The sequence below is a fragment of the Typopeltis vanoorti genome, chromosome 3 (genome assembly GCF_054136105.1).
Source record: "Typopeltis vanoorti isolate ZY-2024b chromosome 3, IOZ_Tvanoo_1.0, whole genome shotgun sequence".
NCBI classification, from domain to species: Eukaryota; Metazoa; Arthropoda; class Arachnida; order Uropygi; family Thelyphonidae; genus Typopeltis; species Typopeltis vanoorti.
The window spans coordinates 130,035,304-130,047,483 of record NC_143551.1 but is presented as its reverse complement, the minus strand read 5'-3'; the positions used below and the strand labels follow the sequence as shown (position 1 = coordinate 130,047,483).

Below are 12,180 nucleotides of genomic sequence, written 5' to 3'. Positions count from 1 at the left end.
AACTCATGGATACCAGGTTTGTTGTAGCAGATAGTTTGCTGTAGTGAATTTCTTATAGCACAGCATTATATATGTAGGGCTTTGAATGGACATTTAGTAGTTAGTTATAATGAACAAGCGTTATAATGGTTTTTGCTATAGTGAGTACCGACTCTATAAGTTTCTCAGAAAATGCATATCTTATTGCATGGTGGTTAAGCTGTTGTTTTACTGTTTCAGAATATCACAAGTCTATGAAAAAGGTTCTTACTGGAATTCCTCCATCATCTGAAAACAGTCCGGAGACCTTCTCTGTATCTTCTACTAAAGAACTATCCTTGATTTCAGAATTAAAACAGCCAAATATATCCCATACTCTTGAAAAGGAATCTGTGATTTTCAGTACAGAAAGTTCTAATAACTTTAGTACATCAGTTATTATTATGGCACTTCTAGCATTACCAGTTCTCATTATGATTCTCATAACAGTAGTGATTCGCCTTAAAAATAGGGGTAAGCTATATATCAGCAACCATTTTTGTGATATTTCTCATAATCTATATATATGAATAGTGATACTTTATGTAGTACATGGCCACAAGATCTAACAAAGATATGGTAGACATTTTTTATGCAAATTAGTCCTTATTCATGGTTGCTTGGTCATCTTTTCATAATAATGTTTTACAGTATAAACAGCACCAAGAGAGGAAAAAATATATATTTATTAAATTCACTAATATTTCTCTGGTTTTCTAACTGGCATCAACAGAGCACAATTATAACTGTGATATGCAGCTATAATTGTGCTCTGTTGTAGTGGATAAGTAATTGAGGAAAGCAATTTAAATTGTAATTGACAACAGAACTAATGGCCTTACATGGTGCACTCTATGGGTCAGATAACCACAGAGTTAATTTAGAGAAGTCAGGCCATCATGTCTTAAAATAACAGTCTTCCAGATCTTTGGTAAATTAATGCGGCATACTTGTTGAGGTTAGGAAAGTGCTTCATAGCTGATGCTGATTCTAAAAATAGTCTCTCAGACCTATAATGACTTCTCTGTCATAAAGATGTTTACCTCCTTTTGATCCTATGTGAAGGAATATCCAGAGCATGGTCTTCCAATCCTGACTTGCCATATAGATAATCACAGATGTCATTTTTATGTTCTTTAAGGCAGATGTTAACTGATCTACTGGTCTGTCTAAAGTAGGCCAAACTGCAGGCACAAGGAACTTTATACATTCCTGGATGTTCAAGAGGATGCAGTTGATCTCTAGGAGAACATATCAAGTTAAGTAGCACTCTCCTAACCTGAACAAGTGTGGCTGCATTAATTTACCAAGGATCTGGGAGACTCATTTTAAGACATGATAGCTTGACTTCTCCAAATTAACTTTATGGTTATCCGACCCATAGAGGGCACCATGTAAGGACATTATTTCTGTTGTCAGTTACAATTTAAATTGTTTTCCTCAATTATGTAATTTAGTGCTGTGTGCCTATCATAGTTACAGTTATGCTCTGATGATGATGCTGGTGAGAAAACTAGTGAACAATTAGTGAGTTTAATAAATGTATATATCTTTCTCTCTTGGTGTTGTTTATACCATAAAACATTATTATGAATCATTGACTCCTAAGCCTTTCTATATATGTATTGGTCATCTTTTTTTTCCAGTATCATTTACAGGATTGGAATAGCCTTGAGGAAGGCCATTCCAATCCTGTAAATGATACTGGAATTCCAATCCTGTAAACCACTTCCTGCAACCTCTTAAATAGCTAACTGAGATGAAAATTATTGATCCTGAGGTGTGATGTGATTTTTGAGAATAAGTAGAAGTTGCAGAGTTAAAAAAAATAAAATAAAATAAAAAAAAAAGCATGGTAAATAAGGAGGGTATCTCAAACCTGTAACACCATGTTTGATGGAATGACATCATAAAAAAACTGTACTTATTCATATCAGTTTGCTTCACCAAGATTTATCAGTCTTATTAGCTACCACATAATATTATTTATTATTATTATGTGCCGCCTCCAGGGAGTCCAAAGACTCATCAAGGGAGGGCATCCACTCCACAACTCACTCAATCCACCAACTTCAACTAACCACAACTACACCAACGCCATATACTGCCAACCACCACCACCACTAATATTTCCACAGTTAATCACAAATATTCATGCCCACAGCAGGATTTGAACCCACCATGGGCATGGATACGCTAACCACTCGGACAACCAGGCCAGCAATATGCTGGGCCGATATACTCCACCCCTCATGATTTATAATGCCAATACTCAAAAAGGGAGGGTAATCAGTGGTTTGCTCCAGAGTTCTGTTCTTGGGCCCCTGCTGCTTAACTTGTTTGTAAATGATGTATCATGTGGACTAACTGGGGATCTTTGGTTGTTTTCTAATGATGCAAAGTTGAGGAGAATTATAAGTAGCACTGCTGATGCTAATTCTTTTCAGGAAGATATGAATAGACTTTTGACTTGGACAAAGCAGTGGGGTTGTAGTTTTAACATTAATAAGTGTATGGTATTGCATTTTGGAGTGCAGAAATATAAGGCTCTGTATCAATATCAGGACTTTGGAATTCTGTGTGAGAGAGAGAGAGAGAGAGAGATTGAAGAAGTGTGGATTGCAGCATTTGATGGATAGGAGGAAAAGAGGTGATATGATTGAGACATTTAAGTTAGTGAGAGGATTTTATCAGATTAATCCAGTGGAGATTATAAAAAGAGTAGAAGGCAAGAGGGGAAGAACTGGAGGCCATTCCTGGAAGTTATATAAGAGTGTGGTGAAGAGGAGTAGATTTTTTACATGGAGAATTGTCAGTGAATAAAACACATTACCATAATATGTTGTTAATGCAAGAAATGTTAAGGATTTTAAGATTTGGTATGATAAATATATTGTCATTTGAATGAACTTCCCTATTATTATTACACCCTCCATGGAGGTGTAATAATAATAATATAGTCCTGTCTAGAAAGAACAAGAAGACTTATAAACTGTATGGATGTTAAAACAGCACTTATTTTATGTTCATGGTGCATATAAATATATGTTTCATACATATAAAGTAATGAGGAAAATTATTGATAGAAAGTCAGTAATAATGTAACATTTTAGTACTGTCATAATATCCTTTACACTCACCCATATACTCTTGAGGGTACATGTCACCAATTATTCTAGGGGTCTTCAACTATGGGCACATAGATTGGAGAAAGAAAAGGGTTCATGGTAAGAAGGAAATAGAATTCATATAATTGATAAATAAAAAAGTTGATACATTAAAAAGCATGTGATGGAAGGGACCTGGGATTTGAAGGTGCTGGATCTCATAATAGCGTCAGAAAATGTATCCATAGCCAGTATAACCACTCTGCTTCCAGTCAGGTGACTATGCAGTCTTGTTCTGCATGGTCACTTTCAACAAAGCAACCTCTTGAAAGGTTGATAAACATATGGAAATATAGCTGATGATAGCAGATGAATTGCAGCCAAAAAAAGAGAGTAGGAGATAAGCATGTGAATAGTGGGTCATTTGAGGCAATCTAGTGTAGGATCAGAGGCCAGTAGAACAAAATAAAAATAAAAACAATAGTAAAAGTTGATTGCTGCTATAGGCCAGAGAGTGCAAGGAATGATGTGGAAGACAAGCATCAGCAGATTAGCACAATGAGTACAGACCTGACCTGCACAATTATTATTGGAGACTTCAGCCACAGAGACATACATTGAAAAGAGGAAAAAATCACGTTGCAGAAGGAAATGAAATTTATACACCTACTAACAAATTACTACTTGAAATAACATGCGATGGAGGGAACTTTGGGTTTTGAGAGTGCTTGATCTGGTCATAACATCAGATCTGTCCATAAGTAAGGTGGCCACATAGCCTTCACATATACCTTTCATTAAATTTTCAGTTAATAAAGGATATTGTGAAACCAGAAGACAGGTGATTATGACAAGCTTAGGAGGTAATTAGTTGCCATACCATGGCATGAGAATTTGCAAGAGAAAGATGTTAGCAGTGCATTGGAGATAGTCAAAGAATATCTGAAGAATGCCATATCAGATTGTATACCCAAGGTTAGAAGTATAAATCAAATAGCAGTTAGACGGATGAGTAGGATAATTAAGTAGGAGCCACAAAATGAAAAAAGGAAAAAAAAAAAAGAAATGTTGTGCATGTTATATATGAAGAAAAGTGCTCAGCAAGCCCATGAGCAGTAGACTGAAGCAAGAAAAGTGACCAGTATTGTAAGGTAAGCAAATTCATATTATGAGAGCTGAGTAGACCAAAGGAAATTCCAAAGCATTTTTTTCGTTGTGTGCAAGTAGAAGGAAGAATGACTATGGAAAGATAACTTTAAAAAGTGCCGATGGTAGTATGATGAGAAGTAGATGAAACAGTTGCATTACTGAATGACTACTTTGTGTCTATCATCCAAAGGAGAAATTTTTGTGACAGGAACTGATATGAGCATAGAGGTCAGTGAACTGGAAGTATTTATGATATTGCAGAATCTGAATGCAATTGAGATAGTAGCACTTTTGAATAAATTGACCTAAACATGTGCGTCTCATTTTTATCATTTTAAAAGTGATTTCATACATAAATTTCTCCAGTGAAACCACAACAGCAGTTCTTAAATGACAATATATCACTGAGAAAAACCTATAAGTACTCTTTTAAGTGTCTCATTACAGTCTTTTTATTCATTTAATATCAACCACATGCAAGTGCCTTCTAATGTCTACCACAAAAAACAACGATGGCTGCAATGAAGCCTAATGTGACACCATTCTGAGTATAGCTGACACAGTGCAGATGACCAGCACTAATATATCCAATGATGCTTTCAGATGTCACAACTGTATAGTAGATGTCACAGACACCAAAAAAGATTTTCTATGTAATTTTGGTTGCCATTGGTTACATGCTCACTGCATAAAAATGGATGAATGGGCATGGAATCTGAACTAGCCTTTCTTCTACCCACTGTGCTGCCTCTCTTCAGTAAAACAGTTCCTGAATTTAGGAAAGCACATTTAAGGCTTGGAGCAATGCTTTCTGCTGTCGGCAAAAAATTTTCCTGCAAAATCAAATTATTTGAAGCCAATCTAGAACTTATCCACAATCAGCACCTCAACAAAAAATCACCTGCCACTGATACAAGCCAGCCCTGTAGCCTCATTGCATTGACAGTTCACACTTGAACAAAGCCGAAAACAAAAAATATAATGCTATTATCCTAAACATCAGACTCCTAAACATCCACACTGAAAGTGATGAAACACTAAAGGAATACATCACCAAACTAACTGAAAAATCCAGTTTCAATTACAGAAAATATCAACATATGTCCCTGCTTCAGACCTATGAACAAAAGAAGGGATGGGAAAAACTTCCTGAACTGGTGAAAGTAACCTCTGGCACACTGGTGAGCACATTGGAACTAAAGGTGGCTGTGAGCAACCTTAAAGTCGCTTCTCCCCAGTTGCATATATGAGCTTGGCCTGACTTTACTTTCAGCCAGCATGAACAAGGATGACAATTTTGCCAACAGCTAGAAGAAAAATTACAAAGTGACAATGAAACATGGAACATCAACTATAAAAGAGGAATACTAACTCCAAAATCAAGCACTACTAATAGCCAACTTGAAAACCAAAGTACAGGTAATGCATAGGGAGTATGTATGACACACTTAGTCAACAACAAATCCCACAGAGACTTTCAAATCCACTTTACAAATATACATAGTCTTAACTCTTTCCTCCACTGCTTCTGCCTGTGATCTGCAAAACTCCACCTGTTCTTCTAAGAGAAGCCCAAATTTCAGCCTCTCCAAGCACTACCTATCTCAACTTCCCTAAAGTACACTCTTCAACTCCTTTCAGCTCAAACATGGCATTTGTGCATGCATTTGCTTTGACATACTGTGGCAGAGAACATTCAAACTTAGAATCTCTCACTACTTTTGCTTAAAATCTCTCTCTCTCTATCTATCTGCCCCATTCTGTCAAATTCATATGCTGTGTGTATTGCTCTCCCAGTGTCAGCAACCTCTGAACTTTTCAACTTACTTCCTCTCCTTGAAAGTTGATGTTCTTCAGACCAACGTTCCTAACAGTGAAGTTATCTTCCTCAGAGATTTTTAATATTCACAATATCACCTGGCTTTCCTTCTTAAAATGCACATACCCAGCAAGTATAGATGTGATTCATTTGTCATCACAAATGACCTCACACAGATATTGTTCATATGCTTACCAGATAGCCCCACACGGACATCCTCCTCACTAGTGATCCCTCCACATGAAGATTGTATCTCCCTTAGGTAAATTCACACCACAACCTTGTGCTTATCTCTTTCCTACTGAGCAACACCCATATAGCCATTATCAATCAAGACTCATCTGGCATTATGCCAAGTAGGTTAAACTTTGAGGCTTTAAATTACAGATGCCAAGAAATTATATTCTTGGTTTCATCCTTTATCCAAGTGTAAGCAAACAAAGTTTGTGCTAGAAGTCACTTCATGACTTTCAGAACCTTCGAGGCTTCTATGCCTCATTCAAGAGAGTGGTAGGTGGGCAAAATAATTTCTTTACATAAAGGAATATCTAAGTCTTTGTTAGTAAATTATAGACCAATCAGTATCTCTGTAGTGGTGGTGCTAAAACTGGAAAAGTTGGTCAAAAAAGAAGAATTCAGGAATGAGTAGATAAGAACATGATACTCTATGAGAGGTAGCATGGTTTTTTGACAGGTAGGTAATGCCTTAGTATCTATTAACTTATTTTATAATAGGATGCTCAGTAAATTGGATAAAGAGAATGTTGAATGATTTATTTATTTCGTATCCAAACACAAGTGGTACGATATTATTTACAACAAATTAGGATATATTACAAATGAATACAGCTTAAATTTGGTAGGAATTACACATGGACTAATAAGTAAAATATGAAGAAAAAAGAAACTATACATAAGTTGTATATACAAAAAATATGGTCAGATGTTCCTCTAGTGTCTTGCACAATCAACTGCTTTTTCTGTGCAGGATATAAGGTCCTCTTTTGTGCAAGGTGATTGAAGAAGGGGACAAGAAAGAAGGTGTTCCATGGACTGGGTAGTCTTGCACTCACAGTTATCTGGTCCAGTGAGGTAGTCCCATTTGATTAAGTTTTGTTTGCAGTGTCCTGTCGTTCGAAGTCTGTTGAGGCTTTCCAAGTATTCCAGTCCAAATGGACACCATGTGGAAGATGTTCGGCTGTTGGAATACCAGTATTATTCTCAGGGTATAGTGCAAGCAGTGTTGAAGTCTTGTCTCTGGAGGATTTTTAGATGGTTCAACAGTTGCTAGGAAGCTATGGGATCATAGTCTTTGGGGCACTGTGGTCTGGCCAAATAGTGGTTGGTGTTCATCATTCATTTGTCTGCTTCTTTCGTCAGCTGAGAATGCAGATCTTTGAATTGAAGGCTACAATACCAGCCAAAGTATACAGGTCTCTTAGTGGTGTTGATTTCAAGCATCCTGTAATTAAGCAGCAGCTTTCATTCAATGCTGGGTCAAGTTTTTCAGCATGGCAGGATCTGGACCATACCAGGCAAGCATATTCAGAGAAGAATAGCAAAGGGCCAAAACAGAAGATCTCAGTGTGCTAGGGTCTACACCCCATTTGGTGAATGAGGTTTCAAGAGCATGTTGCATGATGATACTGCTGGATATTTTGCAAAGGCATTTGACAGGATACCACACTGATACGCAAACCGCAACAAATGGGGTTGGATATGAAACTAATGATATGAATAAAAGGACTACTGATGGATAGACACCAAAAAGTAATATATGGAGGAGCAAAATCCAGGAGATGGCAGGTGAGTAGTATTGTGCTGCAGGGCTCTGTGCTTGGCACACTGCTGTTTAATATTACAATTTTAATCAAGGTGATGTAGAGAGCTTGCAGGATGATTTGTATAGGCTGACAGTATGGGCAAAACATAGTGAATGTCAATTTAATGTGGAAAAGTGTAAAGTTATGGGATATAGAGATTACAAACTGTGTACCACATTGAGGAAACTGGACTCCAGGAAACTGATGAAGCTGGAGCTTTGGGAGTAGTGGATGGAGAGTTGGGGTTTAAAGGGCATATTGCTAAGGTAGCCAGGGTAGTTCACAGGATTACTTGGTTATTGAAGAACAAGCAGACAAGGCAATTAATATTCCTCTTTGTAAATCCTTAATGCGACCACATCTGGAATGCTATGCTCAGTTCTGGTCACCTAGATTTCTTGGGGATTAGGAAGTGGTGGAGAGAGTCCAAAGGCACGTCACTATGATGGTGGAGTGGTCTATGGTATATTCTCTGTAAGAATAGATCGAGGATTTGTGGAATACAAAAGTTGGTTGATAGGCAAAAAAGGGAGGAAATGAGAGAAACATTTAAATTGCTTAAAGGATTTTATAGGATTGATGCAGAGGAAATGTTTCAGCACTTGGCTAGAGGGAGGAGAACAAGAGATTCATTTGCTACTTAGAGAGTGGTGAATGAATGGAATGAGTTGCCTCAGTCAGTTGTAAGTGCTTTGTCTGTTTCAAGGAGAGGCACAATAATAGGTATTGTGTTGATAGTTTGGGCCGCCCACTATGGGTCTTAAAACTCCATGGAGGTACCCATGCAGTAATAATAATAAATTTTCTTGGTTGGATTATTGCCTTTGGCTTTCAATCCAAGCATATGCACAGAATGCCTCACTAAAGTAATCCTCTCCGGTATGGAAGAACATATTCCCCATTCCATGCTAAATTCCTATCCTCTAAATAAGCTTTGGTTCTTCAAAAGTTGTACAAAGGCTGTACAAATAAAGAACCAAGCATACGACAGTAGGCCATCATCAAGAACTCTACCTCCTCTCACCATTTATACCAAAGCCCAAAACATTTGCATGAAAATCATTGATGTATCAAAAACTAAGTTCCAAAAGCAGAAAACTTGCATTGTGCCTAAGTGGTAGTCACACTTTTTGGTCTCTTACCAAAGTAGTTACCCATGACTTTTGCCCAACACTGCTCCCACCAGTACTGCACCTAGATGGGTCTATTGTGTTGTCACTCACAGAAAAAGCCAGTCTTCTGGCATCATACTTCAATTTCTTATTGAAATGAATGATTCCCTTATAGTATTCAGTCATCTATCATATTTGCCAAAAGGCCAAATATGTTTATCTCCTATGGACTATGTTACTGATCTCAAACTTGAATATTCACTCAATTCAAAGAAACTTAATTATTGTCTGTTGTAACTGAAGTCAGTTATTACTCCAAATTTAATAAAAACAGCATTTAATAAATTAAATAATGTTTATAGTTATATACATGACATACGAAAACAGTCATTATATCAAGAATTTTAAAATATCAAGTCACTCTTAACACACTTTCTCTCAATTAAATTGTACAAACAATTAGAGATAAATGTGTAATGAGCTGAACTGAAGAATTCAACAAACTCATATAAGGGTCAAAGCCAGATAACTTGGAGGAGACTTCCACATAGCCTTTTAAAGAATGCAGAGAACCTACTAGGGCATCTGACACCTAATGTTCAATCCTCACCTTCTCATGATGCACCATGTTAAGTGTCTATCTGGATACTGAATGAAAGAGAATTGGCAGGCAGTTTGGGATTTAGCAAACCAAATTGTATTCTTATTGGCTTAAAATGATGCAAAATAATGATACATCATGACAGAATTTCATACCAGCTGGGTCATCACCAAGTCAAACAAGGCGCATGTTATTTCCAGGCCATCCCTGGAAGTTACGAAAGGAAACTGTGAGCAAGAGGGTGAGGAGTGGTTTCTTTACGTGGAGGGTGGTTGATCCGTGGAGTGCATTGCCTGATGGAGTGGTGAGAGCGAGAACGGTCAATGAGTTTAAGGAGTGGTATGATAGACTTTGTGTTTCTTGGGGGGGGGGGGGGGACCTCCCCCTCGATGAGTCTTGACAGACTTTATGTTCTTAGGAAGGACCTCCCACGATGAGTCTTTTGACTCCATGGATGTCTGAATAATAATAATAATCATGAAACCAGGACAAACAACATTGAGGCATTAGAGAAAGCAACTGACACAATGAAAGAGGAAAAGTTGGTCCTTGTTAGAGATCAAAACAGCAGAGTATATATGAATGTTTTGGGAAAAATTGGAGAAAAGAGCAAAAATAATAATAATTAGCATGTAATAATAATAAATAGCATGTTCCAACATAAAAATGTGCACAAATTCACATGGAACAAAGATTCAAGAAATAAGAAAAGTCTCATTGATGTTATTGTTGATGTTTTCTCACTGATTCAGGACACTAGTATACAGAAGATTTGAAATTGGAAGTGATTACCATTTACTTTTGAGTAGGATAAAATTGAATTTCATATTGAAAAGAAGAGTGTATAAGAAAGTTTTAAAATGAATTAAAGTTAAGCAGCTTTGAGAGGTGAAACTTTAGATTGAAATACACAAACAGTGTTCAAGAAATAATGAAAGTGTTTGAAAACAAGAACCAAACTGTCTAGATTCAGTGAAAAACCCTGAAGGAAACATTGATTGATTCAGCTAGAGGCATGTGGTAAGGTTGATTTCAAGGATAGAAAAATCAGAACTCCATGGAGGACTCAGGAAGTTAAAGAGGTAATCAAGGAAAAGAAGAAAGTGTATTGAAAGTTACTGGCAAGAGAAAATTTAGTAAAGTGAAGTACTGTGTAAAACTAGCTAAACAAGAGTCATGGGAAGACTTTGGTAAGAACATGGAAAATAAATATCCGGAAAGTAGCAAAATATTCTGGATACTATTGGAAAAGCTTAGAAATGGAAGAAAGTGTACTGTAAAAACACCTGACACAGATTGACCTATAATTTGAAGCTTTAGTCTTGTCACCTCTCTTAAGAAGTGGTACAGTTGTGCTCTCCTTCCATTCCTTTGGCCCATTGTAAGACTCATATTAAACAATTACTTCAGGATAGATGCCAACTCCCTGACACATTCCCTCAGAATATGTGGTGATATATCATTAAGTCCCACAGCCTTATTAACATCAAGTTTGCTCAAATTCCTCCCTTTCCATTGCACTCACACTCAGCATAATGTCACATTCTTGTGAATGTGACATTATGCTGAGTGTGAGTGCAATTCATAATTCATAAATACCTTTATGAACTGTTCATTATCATCATTCCATAATCATTCTTTCTTTGGCTGCCTACATATCAAAAAGAAATTCCTATTTTTATTTATTTATTTTTTCACTTCATTAGTTAACTACTGTTCATATTCTGCACATTTGCTACTTTTGCCAAACAAGTCACATTACTTTCCTGTTCTTTGCACTCCTCACTTAACTGATTATTATCACTCATTTTATGCTACCTTCCTCTTCCAGATTGCACTTAATCTCTTTGTTTCATCCGTTTCACACTTACTTTGTTTAATTTTCTGATCCTTGAAATACATTTAGTCATTGCTTCTGTTAGATAGTTCTTGAACAGCACTTAAGCATTGATCTCCTTTCCACCCAACTCCTCATTCTGTAATATTGCTGTAAGCTGCCTCTTCTGAGCTTTTTTTTTTTTGTAGTACCACATATATATCTTTAACTTGCAGAAGTCCTCATATAGCTGGCAATCTCTTTCTGGTCACTCTTAGAAGGAAAATATATTCCTCATTTATAATGACATCCTCTGATTAGATGATCAAATCCGAGATCCTTGCACATCACCTGTTACATACTGCCTTAGGTAATTGTCACTTAAAATGAGAAATTCATTTTCTTTACTTCTGGATATATCTCATCATTCAGCCTATATTATCATAATTAAAATAACAAATAATAATCACCCTTTCTCTCTTTGCTTGGCTAATTTTCTTATACATTTCATTGTCACTGCCCTCCATATTACCAGATCTGTAGCATATATCCAAAAAATATTTCATTCTGTCCATTTCATCTCACACCATACTGCCTCAAAATCCCCCACTATATTCCCCTTCCATCTCTAGTTGAATAGGCACAACTCCTTTTCTATCATCAACAACACTCTTCCTCCCTTTTTGCATTTTTTGCCTTTAGTAAAAACATCATACCTTTCGATCTCTTTTCCTG

The 12,180-nt window shown here is 36.7% G+C and overlaps 1 protein-coding gene across 9 annotated transcripts in view; it reads left to right on the top strand.

Annotated features, from left to right (window-relative positions):
- LOC150108568 (peptidyl-glycine alpha-amidating monooxygenase B-like) overlaps nt 1-12,180 on the top strand; it is a 521,418-nt gene that overhangs the window by 494,873 nt on the left and 14,365 nt on the right. For all 9 annotated transcript variants that reach the window (XM_090390860.1, XM_090390858.1, XM_090390856.1 and 6 more), the window contains one exon: nt 220-492. In XM_090390860.1, coding sequence (XP_090246986.1) covers nt 220-492 — 273 coding nt within the window. The remainder of the gene's footprint in view (nt 1-219; nt 493-12,180) is intronic.